The 26,893-nt window shown below is 47.2% G+C and overlaps 1 protein-coding gene and 1 long non-coding RNA gene across 3 annotated transcripts in view; one reads left to right on the forward strand and one right to left on the reverse strand.

Annotated features, from left to right (window-relative positions):
• The window catches only part of Scfd2 (sec1 family domain containing 2), a 406,746-nt gene that overhangs the window by 349,871 nt on the left and 29,982 nt on the right, over positions 1-26,893 (forward strand). The window contains exon 6 of one of the 2 annotated variants that reach the window (XM_005392914.2): positions 18,549-18,694. In XM_005392914.2, coding sequence (XP_005392971.1) covers positions 18,549-18,694 — 146 coding nt within the window. Of the gene's footprint in view, positions 1-7,984; positions 8,242-18,548; positions 18,695-26,893 lie in introns of those variants that run through there. The other variant, XM_013518524.1, reaches the window with a different exon arrangement.
• LOC102013774 lies at positions 2,576-5,643 on the reverse strand. The gene is made up of 3 exons (XR_001235726.1): positions 5,335-5,643; positions 3,291-3,614; positions 2,576-3,147 (listed from the first exon to the last, which is right to left on the reverse strand). It is a non-coding gene; the product is annotated as an uncharacterized LOC102013774 (long non-coding RNA).

The raw sequence follows: 26,893 nt of genomic DNA on the forward strand, positions 1-26,893 counted from the left end.
TACCTTCCACCCCCCATGAACTTTGGCCCTCTGTATGTGCCACCCTCCTTTGGAGCCCGCTGAGTATGCACTGAACCTTCTACAAACTGTGAGCCAAGTAGACCTTTCCCCTTTAACTGTGGGTGTCGGGTATTTTTCTCAGCAGTGAGGAAGGTAACCAACACACCAGTCCACCTATGCGGAGTGCCAAACTGCCTTTAGTCCTGAGCAGGGGTTCCTGTTGCCCTGGGGGGATGTCCCTCCCCTGCGGGGCCTGAATTCCCGAGCCAGCTGCCCGGGGGCTGCTGTGAGGAGGGGGCTGAAGCCCCGCTCAGCTGTGGGGGTGGCTTTGATGTCCTCGGGCAGCGGGATGAGGCATACGGCATCTTCCCACTCCGTGCGCGCCAACCTGGACAGGAAGGGACGTGCGTCAGCACCGCTTCTTTACTGGGCCACCGTTCTCACTGCTTTTCCAGCTTTCCTTTCCCTGCTGTTTTCTCCTTTCTCCTTCCTTCTAGGCCTTTAAGTGTAGCCCCCAGCCCGACCTCATCCGCATCCTAGCGGCACAGGTCTTCTCACAACCTGCGGAGAGTTTACGCCTCTATGGCCTACATTCCACTGTGAGCTTGTCAGTGCAGCTGTCTCATTCACTCCAATTCCACCCAGCCCGATGGACACTGAGCGCGCTGGCCACGCCCGGCAGCTGACTGGACGCCGAGTGCCCTCCTGCCCCGGTGCTGTGCTCGGCCTTGTAGTCATGTAGCTGCACATGCTTTCCACAGACAGTATGAAAGACCCAGACACCTGCCTGGGTTTGAAACTCACGCCTGTCCCCCACTGGCTGCACAGCTGCCTGGGTCCTCCTCCTCCCATTTCCTTGTGTATAAAACGCAGATAGTCTCTGCTTATGAGCATTAGCAAGAGTCGGTGTGGATCACACACAAATCTAAAATCCACTAATTAATTGATGTGTATTTTCCCCTCCTTCCTAATTGGCTGTATAGATTCTTCACGTATTTTTGTCTGACCTAGAATTTGGACGGCTGGTGTCTTACTGGTTAGGATGGGCTAATAACAACCCCCAGAACCTCAGCATAGTCATCTGTCACTCTTCATGGGAGTTGGCCTCAGAATCCCCAGGGTGCCAAAACCCTCCAAGGCCCAAGTGAGCCCCTTGTATAGTATGGTGTAGTGTTTCCATACAGCCAAAATCCCTCCTCCTGTGTACTTCAGATTGTCTCCAGATTACTGTCATAACTAAGCCTAATCTTTCTCCTCGATATTATTTAAATTTGAACTGTCTCACTGTGTTCACGCTGTGCCTATTTTCCTAATCGTGGGTGTTTGTTGATGTCCTGTTATGTTAAAAATTCAACATTTCAGTCTGAGCTCTGGATTGACCCGTCTAGGTTCAAGGAATGGTTCTGCCACGAACTCTCTGTGTGGTCTTGGACAAGTTACCCCTCTCCCTACACCTCCTTTTTCTTGTCTATGTCATGGGAAGGTAATAACACCTGCTTTATAAGACCGTTCTGCGGGTTAAATGAACTAATACCTATAGAGTACTTGGACTAGTATCCGGAACATAGTGAATGGTCAAGAAATGTTACTGTCACCAACATTTTTAGGCACGGTGGAGAAATACAAAGGAAGTCTGATGCAGCCTGCAGTTTTTCTGTGTCATTTGCTGTGCCACATGACAGGTGCTTAGTAAATATTTGCTGAGCTGATCAATGCATGGGCTCTGCCCTTGCAGAATTTGAAAGTCAGCATAACCTTGGTTGCTTTCTTGGAAAAATAGGAACCCATCCTTCCCTCGAAGCTACTTTGACCAACTGTAAATATATGGGCTCCAGAAAGAGGCAGCCGCTCGCCTCTGTGTGGGTCTGCATTCCCCGTCCTCGCCAGCTCACTTTCAAACAAATTCTGGCAGCCGTGCCAGTCATGGGTGGCACTAACTTCTCCGTCTTCACAGCCACAGTTGGTGACTCTGGCACGACAGTATCAAGGCCCGTGCAGCAGAAGCTGGTAAGGACAAAGCCATGGGCACATGCCAGCTTCCGCCTGTGGAAATTTGGGTGACTGTCACATTGCTTAATGCTGCATTTTGCCTCGCTTGGTTTCATGTTCTATCTTTCTTTCGGGATGGGCTGGGGAGACACTGACGGTCCTGGGCATGTGACGTTCAGAGTGGCGCGCTCTCTGCAGCAGCCACTTCCAGAGGGCCGGCCGCTTTCCCAGCCGACACATCCTACGCCGTCCACTCACCTGCACGAGAAGATAGCTGGGCTCATGGAGGCGCTTCCTCTGGCAGCCTTCCCTCTCCTCCTCGCAGCCCTTCTTCTATAGACTGTATAGGGCACCTCGTGATCATCTCGCCAACCTCTGAGCTCCTCCGGGTCCCTTTCTCCTGGGCTAGCCGCTTAGTCTCGTGCTCCCCAAGAACTCCTGGAGCCTGTCATACCTCAGGTCTATATGCCTCTGTGCTTGCAGCCCGTCTGCCCAGGTACCTGCAGTGTTTGCCTACTCATTTCAAAAAGGCCTCTGCCAAAACTCTGCCTCTTCCAAGAGGTCTTTTTTGCCTGTATCTAAAATAATTTCTACATCCATTTTTCGTCTGGTACTTGTTTGCAATGACATTTATTTGGGGTGTGTGTGTGTGTGTGTGTGTGTGTGTGTGTGTGTGTGTGTGTGTCTTTACCCGTATGCATCCGTTTTTCCTCCCTATAATATTGACTCTCAGAATACAGACACTATGCCTTTAGTACCTAGCATGTAGTTAGCACTCAGTAACTAGGTACTGAAAGGAAGGGAGATCACTTGAAATTATTTTAGATACAGCCAAGAAAGGCCTCTTGGGAGAGGTAACATTTTGGCAGAGACCTCTTTGAAAGGAGTAGGCAAACACTGCAGACACCTAGGCAGATGGGCTGCAAGCACAGAGGCATACAGACCCTGAGGTAAGAATAGGCTTCAGGAGTAAATAAATGGAAGTCAGTTTACAGTACAAGAGTGAGAAATGATGGGACAGAGAATACATAGAAGCTGTGGGAGGCAAGGTGATAAAGGAGGGACTGAGACCTGGGAAGCCAGGATCTGCAAAGGCAGCATCTGTGAATACTGATGAGCAGCGAGCGGAGTGCTCTCGGCCAGCTTCCCGAGTCAGACCTGGAAGGAAGAGAGCGGGGAGGTCAGCGCGGGCTGCGGTGTCACAGGAGGCTGGGCGGGGCACGGGGTGGTGGACGTGACTCAGGTGAGCGGACAGACTGGACAGGCGCACGGGGTAGAGAGGAGGTGTTGCGGGGCCTCACCAAGATACTCGTGGACTTTGAGCGGTGGTCACGTCAGACTGTAGCTGACCCCATGAAGTACAAAGAGGAGTGTGCCTGACTCCACCCCTTAGAGGCAGAGTGTTTCTCTGTCAGGTTTTCTTTCCCTGGAAGTAGACTCTGCTGTTCACCAGGCTCAGGGTTATGGAGACACTGAAGTCTGCCTTGAAGAGCGAGAAATGAAACCGACAGAGCTGTGGCAACCAGGATGTTGGTTTGCAGACAGTCAGCCCAGGTTTTCAGGAAGAATCACACCGCCCAGGCCAGTCCTCTCCCCGTCAACCACGAGAGGGATGTTCTGTTACTCTGGAAAAAAGAAAGAAGTGAGATGAATGTGTACCGCTCTTCAGAACCGGAATACTTTATTGTTTTACTGAACAATGGAAAATTACATGCTTACTGCAGTCAAAGGGGCAGAAGAACATAAATTAGAAAATAGAGGCCCCCCGAGTTCCAGACAGAACGCCCTTTAAGAGACAGCTGCTTCATCCACTCTACTGAACAGCCCCCATGTGCCAAGCACAACACTACTTTAGTGTGTGTGCTGCTGAAGCAAGCACACAAGCACTATTACTACATCCGCAATTTTAAAAAAGCTCTTTGTCCTCCCTGGGCTTACATTCTACCACTATCCTGTACTGTATAGTAGCTACTAGCTGTATGTGGCCATTTAAATTAATTAAAATTAAATAAAATTGAAAATTTAGATCCCCAGTCCACCAGCCAGCCACATTTCATGTGCTCAATACCCGTATGTAGCTCATGGCTGCTGTATTAGGCAACACACATGTAGAATATTTCCATCATTTCAGGAAGTCATATTGGGTAATGATGTTGTAAAAGAATGACTTTTAACAGCTTGTACTAAACTGTTCTGTACGTGTATACACAAATATATACATTAATTTATATATGTAGGTATATATGTGATATACCATGGATGATAAAAATAGTGTGTTTACATTTTTTTGTTTTAGTTTTTTAAGAGAGGGTCTTGCTATGTAGTTTAGGCTAGTCCCGAACTCAGCACAGTTCTCCTGCCTGAGCTTCCTGAGGGCTAGGGTTACAGGCCTGCACCACCATGCCCAGCTCAGTGTGTTTAAATTTTTTTAAAATTATCACAGTAGGGCCAGGGATGTAGCTCAGTGGCACGGCATCTGCCTGGCAAGTTCGAGGCCCTGAGTTCTATTCCTGGTGCCAAAAAAAAAGAAAAGAAAAAACAAATATATATATATATATATATATATATATATATATATATATCACAGTAAAAGACACATTCCATCACTCCCCCTCAAATACCCTCACTTCAAACACACTTATCCTATCACTTCTGCCACTTTTCTGAAGCAGTTCTGGAATTTCTTTGTGTCTTCATAAGGTATGATTATATATATATACTTGTATATATATAGACACACACATATATATACATATATATGCAGAGAGAGAGAGAACGTTGCTGCCACGTGCCGTCCGATAAAAAGGCAAACGTGTAAAGACGTTAGGGTGTGTTCTCATCTCCCTTATTTACAAGGTCTAGCACCATGCGACTTGTGATTCTTCTCCACAGTCAAATGACCACCAAAGGTGAACGTGTTAAACTGGCCCAGGACGGTGAGACAGCGGTGACAGCACATCAAGATACTTGTGAGAGAAGCCGTCCAGGGCGCTTCCCGTAGTGGCAAGAATGACTAAGGGGCTAAGTGTGCTCAAAGTGAGGAGGACTATTTTGAGGGGGTTAATGGCAATGGGACTTGTATTTCTTAATTTAAACTTTGGTCATATTTGCACCACACTCCTTATGTACTATAGCACATCTGCTATGCATGCTGCTCAGCCACCTCCCCTTAGCAGTTAATACAGCAAGGGCGTCTGCTTTTATTGATCAGTGATAGGTCGGCACATTCATTGCTTTCTTTCTGTTAATGGGTGTTTCATTCCAGTTTTTCACGGTTGTAAACAGTGTTACTCTGAGCACCTTTGGCACTCCCGCCCTCGCACACCTCCCCAAGCCTTTCTTCACCTGGACGCCTGAGGACGGTGCCGTGACGCGGACAGTGTGTGGAGCTCGCAGAGTGCTCAGCACGCACTGATCGTGTCCGCCTGAGGAGGCCTGCAGAACCCTAGAGCTGCATTGCGAGTTCTGCGGCCTCCAGAGCTTCATGGCTTGATGCTGAGGTTTTCAGTTGCTTTTGGAAGTGTAGCTCCCTGAAGCCACAGCCAGCTATTTCCGTGGAGGGCTGTTTAGTTTTGCTTGTTTTCCAGAGTAATGACCTGTTCTGAATCTGGCCACATGTTACATTTATTGACCACCTCTGGGTGCCTGGCCTTGCATGAGGCACCACACCATTCATTACAGGTCTGAGACCTGTCCCACTTTATGAGCTCACAATGCAACCATTGAGACAACTGGATGGGGAGGCGGGGGGTGGGTACAGGCCTCTTCGTTAAGCCTGCAGCGAAGCTATGGGCACAGTTTTGCACTGGGAGGGAAGCAAGTGCTTGGTGCAGAAATAAAGGCAGTTGTATGCTGGTGTGCGATGAGAATGCAAGTGTTACCAACCTGGACCACTAGGTTGACTGTTTTCTCTCTTTAGTAAAGGCCCAAAAGAAATGCTAACAATTAGGAGTCTGTTTCTAAATTAACTCTGACCCTGTGCCTTTGTGCTTTTTCAAGGACTTGAGGGGTGGAATCCTTGCTGAGCTGTCCGTGTACCTTCTGCCCTCAGATCAGAGCTTGCTCCAGGCCCCGGCTTCATTTTGGGTTTTTTTTTTTGGTCCTGGGAATCGAACTCAGGAGCTTGCACTTGCCAGGCAGGTGCTTGTGCTGCTGAGCTACATCCCCGGCCCAGGCCCCTGCTTCTGTAGCATCTCATCCCATGCTGCAGGAGGAGAGTGCTCTACCCCAGCCCACTCAGAGCCAACCTTCATGACATGGGGTGGATGTAGGGTAACCGTGAAACAGCTGTAGGCTTAAAAATGTCCCTGCTTAGAAGCAGGTGAAAGACTAGATACCGGACATCTTCGTGGTTATTTATTTTTGAGGACAGATTGTAAATCACCTGTTGTCTTATTTTTCTCATTGCTGAGACAAAATACCCAATACCCCAAGTTAAGGTAGGAAAGGTTTACATATTTGGCTCACAGTTTGTAGAGGTTTCAGTCTAGAGTCGGCTGGCTCCAAGGCAGGGTGGCATGGCAGAGGGCATCGCAGAGGAGAAACAGTTCATGGTGGGCAGAAGGCAGAAAAGCAGACCAGGGGCCTTCCCACTTTCTCTGCTCCTTTTATACTCTATCTGGGCCACCAAGATTAGGGCAGTGCCAAAGTCAGTGGACTGATTTAGTAATCACACAGCCTTAACCCCAGGATCACACCCTCTAGATTCAGCCACCCTGACAAAGGCCCACACATGACTGAACGAGGCTTTCGGGAAGGAATATCTAGACGCAGCCGTAACACCTATAGACAGTACGCTTTATCTCAGTAAGCTCCCCCAGAATTTGAAGGAAGTAGCTGTGGAGGAGCCCACGTCTGGACGGGCGCTAGGCCGGGTAAGCAGCACCTCAAAGGCTGCAGGCAGCCATCCTCTCCAGCCTGCAGGGAGCCTCAGTCAGTCCTCAGGGCCAGGGGGGCAGGGGGGGCTTTCTCTCCCGCCCGCTGAGTCCTAACTCCCGGCGCAGTAAGACTCACTTGCACTTTCAGCCGAGCCTTGGGAGAGACAGGCGCTTGCCCATACCGTTTTCCAGTTTCTCTGTCCTTACTTCCAGGACCCACCCTCAAGGCTGTCTCTCCCCAGAAGGAAGAAGAATGGCGATATTTTTACCCTTCTCTTTCTTGCCACAGGCCCATTGGCAGCTCTTGCTGACTGCGTCCATAATTCTCTGAATTAGGCATGGCTAACCCGCACGCTAACCCATGCTGCCTCCAAAAGAAAATACAGAAAAGTGATAGATAAGGGCCTCATTTAGTGGCAGCTTAAATTTCAGGAACAGCAATGCTGGCTTGGGTCAGTGGAGATTTACAACAACAGGTGCAGGGGAGTCTCAGTGCGCGGGCAGTGATTTGTGTGTGTCGGGGGAGGGGAGCGGCAGGGGCCTCATTTGATCTGTCTGCTACTGGAAGAAAAATAAACTCCATTTGCTCTTCTATTCTTTTAAGAAACAAAGGGGATGAAAGAAACTTTAGGCCAGTAAGCTCCCCTTTTATTCTTCCCTTTCTCTCAACTAGATCAGAAAGTGATTCCATGTTATTAACCACCTTGCCTTCCACAAAAATACAGGGAGGGAGACTGCCGTCCTTGTGTGCGGACAGAATGTCAGGATGAGAATCTCAGTGAAGGTGGAGCTCAGGCAGCACAAAGGAGAGGTTTTAAAGAAGTCTTCTGACAGTGCAAACAAGAGGCTGGGGAGCCAGACAATCGTTTGAAAGGGTTTTAAATATGTCACTATTTGAAGTTCTGATTTCATGCTTCTCAACAAGCGCACCATTGGTAACGCAGGTTCTGTCGCACAAGCAGATGAGCGTAACTCTGAGAGATTATTTACTGTCACCTAGATAAGAATTTTCCAGTGGCACATCACAGCCAGAAACGACACTATGTTGTCCCCGTATTCCTTACTGCAATGTCATGGGAATTTCTAAAATAAAGTACAACTTTATTTCTCTTTAAAAGAAATCCTCATGTGCAGTGGGCAGCCAGACTGGAGCTGGACCAAGATTCAGAACAGAGCCGAAGTGATGTGCTTCGCCGTGTTCTCCAGAGCTTCCTTCCTGGCCTGTTCCTCCAGGAAGCCTGCCAGGTGTCTTCTGACGGGAGCACCGTGCCTCTGCTGCAGCTGTACCAGATCAAAACTCCCATCCCCTCTCACACATGCACGTCAAAGGTTTTGAAAATAACCAGATCTGGGGAGCCTCTCAAGTCAGCTCAGCATTACCAAACCATTCTGAGCTCTTCAGAACAACCAGAAATGTCAACACATTTTGAAGGGGGACTTATCATGGTATAAATGGTGAGTTTGTAATAGAATTGATTCCACACAATGAAAACAACTGACCTTTTAGGAAGCTCTCAGAGTGAGATCTGCTAGGTTGCGATCTCTGTGATCTCTGGTGGAAGCCCACGAGCAGTCTTCTTGCAAACGGCAAGGTCTGTGACCTCAAACTCTAGCTTAAGTGGCCGTATGGGTATCCTCCCCACAGCAGATTTCTTGACTGAGAAAGAGAGCCAAAGTCAGAGTGACATGAAAGAGATCTAATTTTCCCATGGTGATAACCTAATCATAGAAGATTATGTGACTGATCAAAAATTTGATGCCTATCTTAAAAAAAAAAAAATAGCCTCTGCAGTGCATACATCTATAGCTCCTCAGGAGGCTAAGGCAGGAGAGCTGCAGTTGGAGGCCAGTCTGGGCAGCTTAGTGAAATTCTGTCTCAAAATAAAAAATAAAAAGGGTTGGGGATGTAGCTCAGGGATGGAGTACTTGCCTAGCACATGGAAGGACTTGGGTTCAGTTCTCAGCAGCGCGCGCGCACACACACACACACACACACACACACTAAAAGAGGAAATATCCTCAAACACTGTTACTTCAGTTACTTGAAGGTGAACTTCAGTATCTCATTGTCTACAGTGTATTTAGATTGATTTAATAGACAACATAAGCACCACACAGAATCACAAGAATTAGTACGATACAGTATCACATTGCTCACAACGCTCTCAGTGCTCGCCTTATTTAGCCACATAAAAGCCTAAGGTGAACCACTCACTGTACAGCTGCAGTACTCAAAAGAGCCATTTTGGAGAGATTTCTCAGGCATCCTAGAGGAAATTTCTACAAACGTGGAGGTTGCTTTGTGGCTTTGTAATGGTGTCAGGTCATCTGTTTTGCTGCATCCTTCATGCTCCCCGAGGCAGCAGAGGATCAGGGCGGTTGGTCCTGCTGCTGGGTCCCTGGCCAAGGTTCTGCCTTCGGTACCTCTCTGACAGCTTGAGCTTGTGCCCTCCAAGCAGAGCCACCTCTACAAGCGTGAAGTTCCACGCGGTGTTCCTTACACTCTTCCTTCCTTAGGCTTCCCCTCCGTAGGACTTCTCCTAGCAAGCCCCAGGGCTCAGGCTGGAATTCGGGGCAGCTTCCTGGAAGTGTCACTCTCTGCTAAAGGTGTAAGTCTTCCCAGGTCCACCACCCACCCCAGGCCTGCCGGATAGCAGTGGATTTCAGCTGTCATTGGCATCTTTAATCAGCTATTTTAAACAGCTGAAATTGCTAAAGGGCTTAAACAGTAATGGGACTGGTTTTTGTTATTTTTTTAAAGATGATAACAGGAACATATAAAAGAGTGTATGATGTATATATGTTAGAAATATGTATGTTAAATATATAGGTATATATATATATACTTATTGCTGAGAATAGATACGTATATGTTAGAAAGCCTAATTATATAATAAACGCCCAGGAACCAAGGCCTGTGTAGCTCCTCTCCTCACCCATCTCCCACGCCAGCCCTGTCCAGAAGTAGCTGCTTCAAAAGTTTACCACCGTCTTCCTGAACAGTGCGTCGCCTGTGGACGCACACGCAGCCGCGCCCAGTGAGCTGTGCGTGCTGAACGGACACGGAGCTCGTCGGTCGGGCGAGGCTGCTCTTCTCTAGCCGCCTTTTCGGGAGACGACCCACTCCCCTGGTGGGCTGCAGTTACTCAGAACCAGCTGGGAGCTCTTTGTTTGAAATTTCCTGCTGAGGTAGTTTATAATCTGCTCCAGAAGTCAGTGCTGTTACTTCACAGCATACTTGTTCTGATTCAGAGCATCGCTATAGCCTCCATTTCCCCCATTCATTTGTCTGAGGAATGCTTGGTGGGTGTCTTCTGTGGCTCAGGCACTGTACGAGGGATCAGCAGCACGTCAAAGCGAGTCCGCAGTCCCCGCCCCTGCTAGAACTTTCCCCAGGCCTCCTGGCCTCTCCCTCCTTCCTCTCGAGCACTGACCGAAAGCTGCAGGCCGAGATCCCAAGACACCGAGCAGAATTCAGCAAAGCAAGGGGGCTGTCAGGGCAGGAGCCAGGGCGAGAGCTATGGAGGGGCTCCCGGAAGCAGTGAGCCTCTGTGAGGGCCGCCTTGGCTGGGGCCTTTTCGGCCCTCGTGCTTTATTTCTGCCTTGGATTTTGTCAGGCCGCTTCACCCCTCATCCAAGCATGTTTTCATCATCCTTAGGTCAGCACCCGCTGGGACCCCTGCCGTATGGGACGGCTCAAGGACTGTGCATTGAGGGTGGAATCGGCCTGTAGGACTTGAAGTCTGACAGCATAGATTATAATTTTTTTATATGAAATGAATTTAAAATTATCACAGCAGGTTGCTCCACATGAGTTTGAAACATAGATACAACTACCTGGGTAGCAAAATATGGAACCTCAAAAATGTGTATATATAAAGGTGTGTATATATATAAATGTATATATATTCCATTTACAGTAATAAATATAATGAATATATAAATACACATATACACGGTATGTATTCCTAGCCAGCCCCTACACAGCAATTCCTAACATTCTATAAAATATGACTAATGTCCGACTCCGACCCCGCGATTGTAAAGCCATCTGTGCGCCGGGGCTCAGCGGCCCTTCGGGGGGGCGGGTGCTTCCCAGGAGTCTTCTGGTCTGTCCCCAAGCCTGCCTGTGCGGATGGTACCTGCTGCAAAACTGCAGAACTTAATGAAGTACCTGCACGTACCGATGAAGTTTAAATTCAAAAAGAAAACTTTGCAGTGACGCAACTAATTGAATCCTTCTGAAAGACTCAGTAGTGATGTATTTTCTTAAATATGCTTTGTATTAGATGTGAACAAGGTAACTAGAAAAAAAATTGAAGAAAAAAGCACATTAAGGTCTAGCAGAGAAAAGCACATTAAGGTCTAGTGCCTTCCACTGCGCTGCAGGTGTCTTTACCTTCCGGTTCTGCTTTAAATGTACTAGGGAGTGTGCTGGAAGTCCTGCTTGTTGTGTAATGAGTTGTTAAGGAAGAACTCTCATCGGTAGATAATACTAAAAAAACACTTAGGCCTCCCATCAAAGGACTGGTGAATGAGCACTTATCTAGGTTTTAATTTAAAACAAAAACACATGTGTGTGCTGTATTTATATGTAATGACTGGATGGAGGGATGGATGAATGGGTGGATGTGGACGTGAGGGACTTTCCTTGAGCCCCGCTTTAAATGACTTTCCCGATCCCCTGTCCGTGCCATGCACACTTGAAAGTGGGGCGTCTGCTGCCACTTACCTCTGCCTCTACCGGGACCAGCTTCCCCAAGAGCCGCTTCACGGGCGCATCCCTGGAAGGTCCCGGATGTAAGGGCTCTTGCCAAGGTTTAGTTGGTGTTTTTGTTGTTTGGTTTTGTTTTCATTCGCCAAACACTTACCGAGGGCCCTGGCCAAAGATTCCATTTTAGAAACAGTTGTTTTAGAAGAGAGAAAAGGCATTGTCCAGCTGCTGGGTGGACGGAGGAGGTCGTGACCTCCCAGTGCTCTGCCTTCTGGCCACGTCAAGCCCTTGAGCAGATCTTTTCTCTAACAGCCCCGTGGAGAGGGCCCCTGCTGCTTGGGGTTGTGAGGCAGGAGGATGGGCGAAACAGGAGAGCGGCCCTGCTGTTGTCGACTCTGGGTCACTAGAAGAATGCAAAGACCAGCCTCGTACCAGAGGAGAAAATGGCCTCTTGACCAGGTTCAGAGTATACTTTTTGACCCTGGTTTTCCCCAAACAGATATCAGGGAACTGAGGGCTCCTTAGAACTGCAAGGAGCTGGGCTTCGTGGCACATGCCTGTGATCTCAGCTACTTGGGTGAAGCAGGATTACAATTTAAAGAGACTGGCTCAAAATTTTTTTAAAAACCACCTTTAAAAATGACCAGGATGTAGCTTAGTGTTCTCTGGATTCAGTTCCTATCAAACAAAACAAAACGAAAACCTGCAGCAGAATAATGTCGGTAATGGCAGGCTTTTCAAGGCCGAGCCCGGCTCCGCTCCTGCTCCTCTGCACAACTGAGGCGCTCTGTGTTTGGCTGTACTAAGTCTGCGTGTGGGCGTTGAAGGCCTAGATTAAGGGCTACTGCAGCCTGAATTGAGACTGAGGCAGCCTACATAAGCTGCTTTATTAAAGATTAAAGATTAAAACTTAAAGAGTAAAAAACCAAACCTGTGGAAACCAGATTTCTGAAACTGCCTCTCGAGAACCAAAAAATTCCAAGCCTACTCCAAACAGGATCTAAACAAGAGAAAAAAGAAACAGCCAACTAAAGGCAGACGTGCAGCCTCATTCTAGCATTCCAGGAGGACTGTGAAACTGCCTGGCCTTCTCTTCTTTTAACGTAGTTATGGCTGGAAATGTGGGTCGCTGCAGTGCACAAAGCCTTGGAAACCACGTCCTCCCTCTGCCGACGCGCAGGCACGCAAGGGAGAAAGCGGAGGGGAGCAGAGGGAGGGCGGGCACGGCACCCGAGCCCTGTGTTGTGGCTCCAAGGAGTAACTGGACCCGGCCCAAGAGATCCCCAAGCTCTCCAGAGAAAGGAGTTGCAGGCGCATGAGTCGTCCTGCCCTTTCGGAAGAATGCAGGGGCGTCCTGGGGGGTAGGTGCGGCCTCCCTTATCAGGAGGTAGGCAGCTAAAGTGCACAGACTATGCATAGTTAAAAGCTAGGATCAGCTTTTGCTTTATTATCTATTTAACTAAGTGAATTAAATGAGAATTGCCTGGAATTGTACACTTAGAGCTCTCTTACAAAATGCCGTTATCTCGGGAGCTGGCTTAATGGAGCAGGCTGTCAGGGGCTTGTTAGAAGTAACTGAATACAGCACCTTACCGAGCAGATGCGAAGGAGCCTGGGCAGGCAGGCCTGGGCAGTCTCACACCTCGTGTGGCAAAAGAGACGGGCTGGGTCTAGCGCAAACCACTGCCAGCCTCTACCCCAGGGGCATAGCCAGGTCTTCCAGGAAGAAAGGCCATGCCTTCCTTTTAAAAAGCATTTCTGCAATTTGAAGGTGGAGTATGTGTATGGTTGATTTTTTTTATTTTTTTTTGTACAAGTAACACAGGAAAGACAGCAAAATGGATTGATTAGCAACTACTTTTGGGGTGGGGCTGCAAGGGTTGGAATCTCAGTTCTACCATTTACTATCAGAATAACCTTATATTATTTCTCTATGGATCAGTTTCTCCATCTGCAAAATGGGAATGATAATCGTTTGGGTTTTCTGGTGATTAAATAAACTAAAATGGATAAACTTCTCAGAATAGTTCCTGGCATAGAGTGGGAAGTACCCAGAGATTATAGGGATTACTGTTAAACCGGGAAATAACTCATCCTATTTAATAGCTTTTATCTCCACATCCCCTCTCATCTGCTAAGTGCCGCATCTGAACTTGGGACGCGCGGCATTCACAGATGAGACTTGGAACGGTAGGAGGCGGTGTGCAGGGAGTACCCTCAGCTCAGCAAGCTGAGGAACGTGGGACGCCGGCTGGGTTGGAAGTGGTGCTGGGTGATTTTGTCTTTTGTCTTCCCTGACCCCTATTCCTAGAGATGATGTGTTTGACTTTCATTGTAGGGTTTGGCTAAACCAGTGTAAATACTTTTTCAGTGAAGATTAGAGAGATCATAAAACCTCAAAGCAAGTGTTCTAAGAGTCTATGATTTAGGGACAGCGGATAAAGGAGACTTATTTTAATCAGACAAGTTGGAGAGGGCAAATAGTTTGGACAGAAGTTGCCTTTGTACAGTTGGTTTCAATAATGGGCATAGTTGACTGTTTTTCAGGAGAGTTTTAACATTATTTGTGAATTTAGGATATTCTGTTTTCCTTTGAGCACTTATTAGCAGTCGTATTTAACAGTCTTATTGGATTCATGTGGGTTCAATTTACCAGTGCCTGTAAGTCAAACAACCTGCTCTACAGCTGACCTTAATTTTGGCAATTACATAGCTTTTACTTAATTTTGATATATAATCCACAAATGCTATATGTAATCTAGAACTTTCAGTAAATAATCTTTGATCTAATAAATAATTCTGTTACATGCAGCCTAATGAAAGGATATCATACTCCTCACTTTTCAAAAAATTAAAATAGACTCTGTGGAAACTTGGATAATTTTTAGTTCTATAGAAAATGAATTACTTTGACTAAAAATATTAGTCTATTGGTTAGACTATCTTTTAGAGGAATTAAACACTTTGAGTGGTACTAGAACCAGTGGTGTTTCCTTTCTCCTTGTTTTTATATCTTTCATAATTTTAGTAAGTAATGATAATTAAAACTTCTAGATGTAATTGATATAATTTCTGACATCTCTGATGCTTCTGCCTGATAATTTAAGTAAAGAACCTTGTGAATGATGAGAAGCCGTACTCTTCCATGATTTCTTGTGATTGATTGCTGCCTCAGGCACAAGCTGCTGTATCTCAGCTAGAACTGTAATGCAGACGGCAAGCATGCTGTGTGGTCATTCAATGCTCTGTACCTGCAGCGTGGACCTTGCTTACTGTAAGCCTCTTTAAGAATCAGGAGGAAGTACAGACATGCTCCTCAGCAAACTATGCATTTTCTCTTTTCCATGAAGCTTGGCATTGGATTCCAAGGAGTCCTTATGAACTCCCTGAATTCTCCCCGTCAATCCCCTTTTGCCCCCAGCAGTCTATGGATCCGAGATATACAGTGCCTACTGAACACCAGGATTTCTTCCACTGGCTGGCCCTTCCCCGTGGTTGAATGTGGGTGTCCCCAGAGGTGCTGGAAGCTCGATCCCAGTGTGGTAATGGTGAAGCCTTGAAGAGGTGAGGCCCCGTGAGAGGTGACTGGGTCACTGGGCACACTGCCTTTGGAAAGGGTTGATGCTTGTTTCAGAGTCCCTGAAAGGGCAAGGTGTGAAAGGGGTGGGCTGGCTGACCTCTCCCCGCTCTCTGGCTTCCTGTCTCGCCCTGTGCTCTTTCCCCTTCGTGTTTCTACCCCGATGCCATCTGCCATGCTGTGACTATCAAGGGACCATTTCCCAGAGGTTGAACAGACAAGTCCCCCCAATCTTGGATTTTCAGCCACAAAAACTGTAAGCTCTGTAATTACTCAGACTCTGATATTTTGTTATAATAGAGAAAACACAGTAGTATAACACACCTTGATTGTTTTTTCTTTTTAGTGGCAATGAGCCTGATGTTTCTGATAACCAGGAGGTAAAAATTGGGTGGAGGATGTTAGCCACCCTTTAGGAGTTATTTCCTGTAATTTTATACAGTAGTTAAGAATATGGCACCACTACTCATGAGCCATACACTGTGCCTGATAGAGTTGTGTCCGTTGAATGCTTCTGTGTCTGTTAGGTGCAGTCTCTTTGAGTTTCAGATTGTTTGACTCTACCTCTGTTCTCTAAAAATTATTTCTCTAATTATCAAGACCAAGGGTCTGCTCACTTCATATCCACTAGGATAACTATAACCAAGAAAAGAGATAATAAACATCAACGAGTATGTGGGAAATGGAAACCTTCCTACACTGCCAGCGGGTATGTAAAACAGGCCAACCAAGGTAGAAAACAGTCTGGCAATATTTCAAAAGGTTAAGTACAAATTCACCATATGATCCAGCAACTCTTCTTTTGCATATACCCATGCAAAACTAGCAGGATTGTTCATTGTTCCAAAATAACCCAGATATTGGATAGATACATGAAATATCATGCATTCATACAATGGAATATTAGTAGGCAATAAAAAGAAATGAAGTCCTGATAAATGTTACAACTTCGGCAAACCCTGAAGACATGGTAAATGCAAGAAACCAGTCACAAAAGAGCACATATTCTGCAATTCCATTTATAAGAAATGTCAAGTCAGTGAATCTATAGAGACAGAAAGCATAATTAGTGGTTGCTGAGGGTAAGGGTCAGAAAAACCAGAAGTGACTGATGAATTTTGAGGTGTCTCATTCGGATGATAAAAGGTGTTCTAAAACTGATCACAGCGTCATGGTTGTGCGACTCTGTGAATATACTAACATGTTGGATTCTACATGTTAAATGGGGAGCTACATGGTACACAAGTTACATGCTAAGAAAGTTGCTACCAAAAAAAGAGGAGGAGGAGGAAGTAGGGAGATGACGGGCTCTGGATCTAGGCTGCCTGTGTTCAGTCACTGTGGAAGCTTGGGTGTCCAGCAACAGGAGTTTGGGTATGGTCTCTGCACTGGAAAAGCCCAGTGAGGAAGGAGGACAGTGTCACAAGGGAGGAAGGAAAGCTCATCAAGGGCACGTTAACGAATGAGCGGCTGTCATGGCAGCCGGTCCTGCTGGGTGTGCAGATCCGTGGGATTCTTGCTGTATCCCAGGAAGGAACGGCGGCGAAAGTGAGGAAAAAATAGACAAGAGACAAAAAGCTGGGATCAGGTGGGGGTCCTGCTCTCCTGAGCGGAGAAGGGGAAGAACTGCCCAAGACCAGTAAAGCATTTGTTTTATACCTCGAGAGGTTGATTCCTTTCAGCCCCTCTGTGCAACAATCAGTTAACGAGCTACAGCGGCTTATTTACAGGCTTTGAGGCGCTCCTGTGCTCTCAGGCTGGCTTCGTCCTACACACTGATTACTTCCCAGCTTCAGCCCTCCTCAGAAAAGCTGTGGAGACCATAACTCAGAACTGCCAACGGGATGAGAGTGAGATTATTCTCTGAGTACAGGCTTCGCAGCCTGCCCCAGAAACAGGCCACACATGCTCCTACACCCAGAAAAAATCCCCTGGCAAGAAGAGACAGAGATGGAAGCAGGAGAAAGAGAAGCAAAGAAATCGAAATGTGCAGGCAGGCATCGTGGTACTTGGTGTAGGAAGCAGTCAGAGCACACAAAAACTGTTCCCCAAACCTGCAGGTGATGCCCATGGTGACAGTGGATATATACAGGGCCTTGATACACTCTTCTGCCTGCAAGAATATGACTTAACCTGCCCCTCAGTCCCTCATTCCTAAAACAGAGAAAATAATAGCTCCTACCTTACTAGGGTGATGTAAGAAGCAAGGAAGTAACACTTCTGATGTACGAAGTATGGTCAGACAATACAATGAATGTGTACATTTTCTAAAAAGTTAATCCCTCTCCAAATACCCTCCCCCTTGCCTTGAGCACACGGATCCCACCTTTCTTGCCACTTTCTGCAGCGGTTCTGTGCGTCCTCTTTCCTGAGTGTCTTTAGTTGTGCGGTCTTGGCCGCTGCAGTGTCCCACATCAGTTCAAAGCATCTGTCTTTATGGTCATATTGAGGAGAGAAAGCCACGCGGTGCAAGATCCAGTGACCAAGGCGGATGAGGACACACCGTGATGTGTTTCCAGGCCTGCCTTCTCCGTGGACGGCACTCGGCAGCAGGGCTCACCGTGTTTTTTTAATCACACCTCGTAGAGACACTCACAGATGTGTTTGAAGCAAGGATAAGTATCCTGAGGGGGATTAACAGCAATGTGTCTTTCACTGTAATAAATTTTTTAAATTTAAACATTCACCATATGTTTTGACCACACAGCTAGTATGTAGAAGAGTCAAGAAAACGCGTTTAATCTTTTTCTCTTTTAAACTTCCATCGTGTCCTTGATCATTTCCTTTCAGAATGAGCTCCCAAGAAACAGAGAAGTTCCATCAAATTTAAAAAGCAATAGGATGATTGCCAAGAGTCGTGTTCTTGTTTCAGCCTCTTTGGGTTTCCGCAGCACCAAGCAGCTGCCTTTTGAAGCAGTCCATGTGCCTTGTTTGCACAGCAGACAGGGTGCCCATCCCAGCCAGTTCTTGCTCTGGAGCGGCTCCAGCATCTCTCAGTCTTGCTTTCCTACTTTATGAAAATTGGCGAGATTCAAGCGAGGGCATTTCGTTATGTCGGTCTCATTTTCCTGGTGCCTCTGCATATTTTCCCAAAGCAGTGTTACAAGGTTTGTAGTCCCCGAGGAGCTTTCTGTTTCTGAAGCTTCTGCAGTCCAGGGAATAAAGTCAGTGGCTGAGATCCAGGCAATTCGGAGTCCTGCTTAGGTCAAAAGCATTTATACTCACTATATTCCATTGCTCATGGATGACTGAAACAACCCCATTGGTGACTATCTAAGGGAAACAGGATTAAAGGAAACTCCTACCTGTGTTACATCAAGCTCAGGCTGTTATGAGGAAAATTTAATTTAGAGATTCTCTCACCTAAGAAAATACCTTTGGATTGTTTCAGGCTGTGACTCTGCAACTAACCTGACGTTTCACAAAGCCAAAATCACCGTGGATGAACTCTTTTCTTCTCTTTGGGACATTGCTGGAGCTCGGAGTCTCATGAAAGAGTTTAAGTCTGTGTATATTCCTGGAGATCATACCCACCAGGTAAGTGATGGGTTCTACAGCAGCTGTCTAATCTGTTGTACTTTTAGGATTCAGAGACTACAGCTACAAAGAGAGTTTCCATTTAACCTAAGTGAATGTTTGTTCTAGATGAACTCCGAATTCCCTTTTAGTTCAGAGTTTGGGGTTCCACTAAATCTAAAAGCCTCCCAATTCATGTGTACCCTAGGCTCAATGCAGCAGGATGAGCTCTGGATTGGGGGTCACCTACCGCTTTATAACTGTGGGGATTCCTTAGCCTTGGGCAAGTCCCCTGCCTCTTTGGGAACCAGTTACATCAGGTACCAAAGGATGGACCACTCTTAGATGACTTGCAAGCTTCCAGATCTAAGCAGTCCATAAACATTGTGAACCATGAAAGGAATTAAAATGCCTAGTAATACCAATGCAAGGAAAATAGACGTTTGAGACAGGGAAAACATTTATTATTAAAATTCTCCCACTATTTTCTAAGGAAAGTCTACCAAGAATGCGTTGGCCATTGAGTAGGAAGTTGATATGAGAAGCCAAGACTGAAGGGGTGAGTGCGCTATAAAGCTCAAAGGAGAGAATACATAGAAAGACCCGCAGGGGAGCTTACAGAGTAAAGCTCTGTAAAGCTCTGTAAAGCTGGAGCTGTGGAGACTGAGGAGTGTCTGCTGAACAAAGTTGGAGATAGGACTGAGGTTCCTGGTGGCCGAAGATGAACTCCCAGGGAGGTACAGGTGTTTCTGGTAGAAAAGCCCACTGAGTTTAGCTGTGGGAGTCTTTACCTCTCTGTGAAACCTTTAGTAAACCTTACTTCAATTGTTCAGGCTCTCATTTTCTGTTGATGTTTTGGGTAGTGCTGAGGATAGAACGCAAGGCCTCACACAAGCCAGGTAAGTGTTCTACCTCCAAACCACACTCCCAGGTCCTGGGAAGGCTCCTTGGAAAGCAGAACGTGCTATAAGCAGGGAGTGTGACATAGTGAGGAGCTCAGCCTCAGGTTGCTGGTTCTCGAGGGAAGGGGTAGATAAGCCACTGCAGCCCAGCCAAATCCCAATTCCTTTTTTCTCCTTCTGTATCTTCCTATAGTACCTAATGCTTGAAGAGCACTTCTGTAGTTTTTCCTTGGATTCTCGAAATAAGTAAGCCAAGGCAGGTCATGAGACTTGCCATAGGCATACGTGGGGGCAGATGCTAGGTCATTGAGGCCAATATGAAACCTCCTCCTCCAGAATACATGGTTTACATGGAGGTTCTAGAAGTATTGCTTCAGCCGGGCATGGTGGCGCATGCCTATAGTCCCCACAGTCAGGAGGCTGAGGCAGAAGGATCACTGGGAGTTCAAGACCAGCCTGGGCTACAAAGTGAGCTCAAGGCCAGCCTGAACTGCACAGCGAGACCCTGCCTCAAAAAGACAAAAAAAAAAAATAGAAGTATTGCTTGATGGTTATCTGAAATCACCCACCAAGATACTAAATATTATAGAAACTGGCACTCAACTTAGAAATGTAGATTCCCATGCTTTTTTCAAAGATCTGAGAATATCACTAGCACAAAATATGGGTAAACATCACCAAGATCGGTAATAATATAAAAATCAACAATCTTAAGTACTGTGACATGGATGGGTTCCAAAAAATATAATGAGATTTAGACCAAGGAATGTCAAGAAGCAAGTGGCTGCTATAGTTGGCAAAGAGAAAACAAACCACTGATTTAATGAGGTCACTCCCATTATATGATTGTCATGGTGACTGACTTGGCTAACTTCACATGAACATGTATTAGCTATAAGTCTTGAACATGATAAGAGTGAAGAAGAGCTTCTAAACCTGCCTCCCTCCTGGCAACTCTGTCAGCATTCCAGGCCTCAGAACCCTCACTCGCAGTCATGGCCTTTGGAAAATGAAGTCTCCCCTTTTGCATCTGTTTCCTCTTATCGCAAGTCAGGAACATCAACACATTCCCCAAAGCGGCTGGATGTCAGTGTGCAGGAAGTGGTGAGGGGACATGATAATGTGTTTGTGTTGCAGGGGTTAAATAAATAATGGTACAGACATACAGTGAAATGGTGCTCAGCCGTAAAATGAACGGGCTGGCACTAGCTATGCTGGGGAGGGCTGTATTTGAATCCTTATTTCAACGTCTGCTTCTTGGGCAACACCAGCTACAACAGTGATAAATCATTCTGCAAAGCATTATTCTATTTTTGTAAAAAAATATAATAAACTGTATATATTAGCTGGGTACAATGGTGTAATGTCAGCTACTCATGAGGGTGAGGGAGGAGGATTGCAGTTTTGAAGCCAGCATGGGCAATTTAGTAATGTCCTACATAAAAGAAAGAAGAAAGAAAGAAAGAAAGAAAGAAAGAAAGAAAGAAAGAAAGAAAGAAAGAAAGGAAACATATGAGTGTGTATGTTTAATAAATCTTTAAAATTTTAGGAACATTTACATAACAGATAACCTGGGGAATGTGGGAAGGGTTGTATGCAAGGAAGAACACTGACTTTTTATCTTATATTTACATATTTACAGTTGGTCCTGTGAGGACAGGATCCTGATCTGTTTTTTTCACTCTCATATCCTCAGTGCCTACAAAGGTATCTTATACACAATGGATGCTTAATAAATACTTGTTAGGTATACTTTCAATGTAATACATGTATCTTTCTTTGTAAATCAGAGGATATATTGGGATACAAACGATGCATAAATGGGAAAGTACTATTGGTATAGATGGGAGTTAGAGTCCCCCTGTGTCTGGTTTTAATGATGGGAATGGAATCACCCAAAGGCTCGTGTGTGGTGGGCTTGGCTCCAAGCACATGGTCCTATCAGGAGGTGGAGAAACTTTAGTAGATGGGGCCTTTGGTAGATGAGGATGTAGGTCAAGGGGGTTTGCCCATGAAGGACATATTGAGACCCTGCCACTTCCTTCTTGCTTTCTCTGCTTCCTTCCACTATGAAGTGAGCGGCTTTCCTCTGCCATGCACTTCCACCATGATGTCCTGCCCCACCACGGGCCCAAAAGCAATGGGGTTGGATGACCATGGACTGGAACTTTGGAAACATTGAACCAAAGGGAACTTGTCCTGCCATAAGTTAATTTCTCTCACGTATTTTGTTGCAGTAATGAAAAACTGACTAATAAGTTGAGCAGTTATGTTAGCCGGCTTTTCCGCTGCTGAGACCAAATACCAGATACCCACAATTTAAAGGAGGAAGTGGTTTACTTGGCTCCTAGTTTCAGAGATTTCAGACCATGACTGACTGGCTCGAGGCAAGAACATCATGGCAGAAGAGCAGAGTGGAGCACCGCTCCTCAGGTCGTGGCACCCAGGAAGCAGGGCAGGGGAATGGGGCCAGTGGCCAGATATCATACCTGAGGTCACGCCTCCACACCCAGACACCCGGGAGCGTGTGCTGCCAGGCCCCCAGGCAGGTGCAAACCGATCAAGGTGACATAGCTGAGCTTAACCAGCGTAGCACTTCACTCTTACCTCCTCTTAATGTGTGTCCTCAGCCCATGGATCAGGAAAAATCTGTGCTTCTATCTAGTGCCAGGATGTCTTTGCACAAAGTCTAGTTGGGCTGCCCTGCTCTCCTGACAGCACCTGGCCCAGCCCTGGCCTGGTCCAACCCCGATTCCCGGCCGGGTCCATCCTGTGCTGTGTTCTTGGCTCTCTTCCGTGCTTGCTCGGCGGCCCTGCGGCCCCCAAATCCCTCTCATCACCTCTCCTGCTCTGACACACACATGCTAATGCTCCAAGCCACTCCTGTTTCCCTGCTGGCTCTATAAGCACCCCTTACTTCATCTTTATCCACTACCTTTTAGGAAAATATGTCAGGCATGGTCCAGAGGCAGCGAGTAGACACCACTCCGGTCACTTGAAAGAGTATGTAATTTACTACAGGGACTCCCCAGATCTCAGCAGGAGCAGGAGTGGGATCTGCACAGGACCCCAGAAATGAGTCCCAGAGCATCAGGAGATCTGGCTCTCCAGGGACCAAGGGCCCTCCCTCACTCGGGAGGGTGGGGCCACAGGACCAGGAAGCTGCTGCTGGCGCGCTTGATTTGAAGAACATGCTGCCACGGCTGGAGGCGGCCTCTGCACTTGCTCACCTGGATCTCCAGGTTTAGCCCGATGCCTGCCCCTGCTGGGTGTGTGGTGGGTGGATGCTGGGCTGCGGGTCTTATCCAGAATGACGTTGCATTTGCCTGTAGTCTCCATTCTTAGTGAGAAGGAGGTTGGCAGGGAAGTTAACAGCAGATTTTGGAACTAGGGTGTCTGGGTTCATAGCCCAGCTATGCCCCCTACTAACTATGTGACCCTAAGCAAGTCACTTCACCCGTCTGTGCCTCGTTCCTTCTCTGCGAGAAGCGGATAGTAGTAGCAGTCTCACAAAGATGCTCTAAGGATTGGTGAGGAACTACACATACAACGCTTAGGACAACATCTGACACACAAACAACACTACATGAATATTTGTGGTGATCGCTGTCGGAAAAGTGAAGATCAGAGAGGCCTTCTCTTTGTCCTCTTTTGCAGCATTCCAACTTTTCTTTGCCAGGATGTGGACTACACAGAAAGGACAGTCTTCCCAAGTTGCCTGTCCTGTGACTGCTGGACATGGTGACAGGTTTAGCGCTGATATCACTTTGTGACAAGGCTGTGGTTGGGGGTTGCCTCTGCGATCCGTGCCCTGTGCATAGGGCTTTGTGCCTGTTATTTCTTTTGCATATGTGCCAGTTTCACGGGGTAGGGGAGTGTAGACTTCTCCCTCAGGGCCATAGTGTTTGATGTGCCATTGCTCCTCAGCTGCAGCGTCAGAGGGAGTGTTAGCCATGTCTCAGGGCTTCCAGAGGAAATGTCATCTGGCTCGTGCATGATGGGCTTTGGCACAAGTTTCCAAGGACAGAGCTGCGCTGGTGAGATCTCCGCACAGATGTGCCATCCCGTGCTGCTGGTGTGCTGAACAAGAACCTCCAGACTCAGTAGTGCCCGGGGAGGCTTGATTCATCTCGTGCCAGGTGAAATACGGCCCTCCAAAGAGTATTCGCGCTCGATCTCCCCAGCCCTGGCCACCAGCTGTTCATATGCCAGGCTGCTCTCTACTCCTGTTCCTGATCCTGTCTGCTGAGAGGATGAACGCGGGACAGACGGGGCTGGCCTGAGGGCCAGGAAGAATGGCCCGGTGCTGAGGCCTACCCCTGACTGCCTGTGTGAGCTCAGGAATGTGCATCAAGACCTCTGGGCTTTGGTTTTCTCCTAAGGAGATTGAAGGGACTGCATTCAGTGTTTTAAAATTATCTGCTTCTACATAGAAGGATGGGCGGCTGGATGAGTGGACAAATGAAACATTCTGCAAACAAACCATTTCTTTTGAGAAGATGAAAGAAGAAAAACTTAGTCACAGTATGGCAAAAAATAAAAGTAAATAAGGCATGAAATAGTCAAAGAAAGCCACAAGCACTTTTGAGCAGATTTTTTCTGTGCTGTCTTGGACTGAAACACACTCTACAAGCCTGGTCTTTGTTTGTTTGTTTGTTTTCAAATTTGGTGTTCAGAGCCAGTGGTGTAGGAAGGGAAGAAGCAACCGTACTCAGGAATGGGGCTGACTCCCCGCTTCCCCGACTCTGGCCAGCAACCGCAGTGTCAGCAGCCCGCTGGAAGGGATGGGGCTACGGAAGCAACCCGGGTTTCCTTGGAGACTGGAAAAGTGGGCCACCTCTAACGTGCCCCAGGTGCTGGAGGGCGCCGGAGTTAGGCTCGATGCGCCCATCGGAACCTGCGGTTGTCCTTGGTCCCTGTCCTCGGAGGCGGGGCTTCAGGCAACCAAATCCTCCAGACACACCTTAGTTCCCCCACAAGAAGAACAAACCAAAGAGTATTTTATTTTTCATATTTTGTTTACATTCGGCATCAAGACCCAGTTTCTCTTGAAAAGGTACAGCTCATTTAAAGAAGGGTGAGAAAGACAATTTCTTACATAAATCAGTTTTGTGAAACTTGGACTGTTTCCTGTGTAGAAGCAGTCAGCTTCCTGAGGCTGCCTTTGTGAGCCCCTTCTATTAAAATATATTAACATGCATGTGACATGACTACATTGATATAAAGGTAAAAGAGTAATATTTCATATTAAAATATTACTTTGATCTTTTTCCTTCTGATATTTAAAAAAGTAAGCATTTTCATGAGCCCCTAAAGTAACACAAGCCCAAGATCCTGTGTATCCCCTGCCTGATGGACGAGCTGGCTGCGTCATGCCAGCCTGCCTGGAAGAGCCACGTGGCTCACCCTTAGAGGGGTGCCGGGCGCGCACGGAACATGACACAGTCACGCATCTGCCAAGGAGCTACCCAGCCAGGTCTGAGCAGTGAGAGAACAGGATTCGCTCCAGCTGGGTGCAGGACTTCCTGGCTTAAACCCTCTTATGGGAGCTAATTTCTGGGCTGCAACTCCATGGGCCCCTTTCAGTACTTCTCCAGGGGACATGCCCGGCTGTTGTTCAAGGGTCATCACACTCAGAGAGGCCCAAAGCTCAAGCTGTCTGTGTAACATTTGCATTACTTCCGGTCTAAGGCAGTGTACCAAGCAGGGGTCGTTTTTGTCATCAGCACTCTTACCTGGCTACATGATTTGACATTCTTCCTTTATCAGGTCTCCAGGGGAACAGAGCTGTAAGGAAGTAATCCTATTAATATTGCTATTCTGGGCTGGGGATATAGCTCAGCGGTTTAAGGGCCTGACTAGCAAGTACAAGCTCATGAGTTCGATTCCAGTACCAAAAAAAAATACATGTTTCTATTCCAATTTAACAGTGTCTGTGGCAGAGACAATGCTATGTGTTCCCCCAACTCCATTTCCTTCTCCTCCTGGGCACACAGTTAAACCCCGTTTCCCAGCTTCCCTCGCAGGTCAGTGTGGATCTGGGACACAGCCTAGCAAGTGGACTCTGGGTAGAGGAGACATTTCCAGGCCACGCTCATAAAATCTCTCTGGAAACCCTCACACACTCGCCTCTCTGTCACCACAGCGGAAGAGAGCAAGGTCTTTGGTGTGGGGGTCCAGAGCCCTAGGGCCGGTGGAGTCCCTCAGTGGCAAGAACCTGCATCTCCGAACTTTTGTCAGAATGCAGATCTGCTGCCACAGTTCACACTGGGTTATCATGATATACGCAACGAAAGAATGACCAGTGAGAAAAGGAAAGAAAACTTTTTCTGAGTTTGTAATTCCTCTCCTTCTCTCTCTCCCACACCAAAAAAAAAAAAAAAAAAAAAAAAAAAGTGACCCAATAGAGATTATTTCATTGGATTGGACTGGGAGAATAAAATTATTACGGTTGGCCCTCCTGATGCTGAGGCACATGACTGATCTCTCCTTGGTCCTAACGTGCGAGCACAGTGTGGGGTAGCCTTCCAGAGAAACAACACCTATCTGCCCCGTCACCTTCCGTGTGGTTCTTCACTGAGAAGCGGGTAGCTCCTGGCCAGGCGGAAGATTTCATGATAGTCAGGGCTTCCCTCTAGGGCCCTCGCCAAAGCACGCGTCCCAGTCAGGCTTCAGCGGAGAGACTGGGGCACAGAACATGCAGACGGAGCGACCGAGAGGAGGGAGCCACGCCTCAGCATCGGAACCGAGCTGGGAGAGGCAGGGGGTCTCCAAGAAGGCGCAGGGCGTCTCCTTTATACGTGGGGAGGTGAGTCTTTTGTACTTAGTTATTTTAACTGAGAATTTAGAGCATTTTTTCTGATTATGTGCCACAATCGATCAGTTTCTCTTTAATAATATTTCTAGTATCTGCTGTGGTTTTGGTTACAAGTAAAAATAGAAAAAATAAACTTCAAATGGATTAAACAAGAAAGGTAATTTATTAGATCCTACAGCAAAAGTCCAAAACGAAGCCAGCTTCTAACTGGCGAGCGGCATTGGCAGGCCAGGCTGCAGGGACAGCCGCTGAGGGGGCGCAGCACGTCCCCGCCTGCCCCTCCCGCGTCCAGGCTCCCGCCAGCGCCGTCTGCAGGGTCTAACTCCTTGCCAAGGAACAGACATGCTCACAGTGGGCAGAATCTAAGCTCAGCGTCACAGAGCCGAGTCCAGAAGTGCAGATTTGGAGCCACGCATGGTGGCACACGCCCGTAATCCCAGAATTTGGGAGGCTGAGGCCTGAGGACTGTGAGTTTGAGGCCAGTCCTGGGTATATATGAGA

This window comes from Chinchilla lanigera, unplaced genomic scaffold (genome assembly GCF_000276665.1).
Source record: "Chinchilla lanigera isolate Chin_1 unplaced genomic scaffold, ChiLan1.0 scaffold00046, whole genome shotgun sequence".
NCBI classification, from domain to species: domain Eukaryota; kingdom Metazoa; phylum Chordata; class Mammalia; order Rodentia; family Chinchillidae; genus Chinchilla; species Chinchilla lanigera.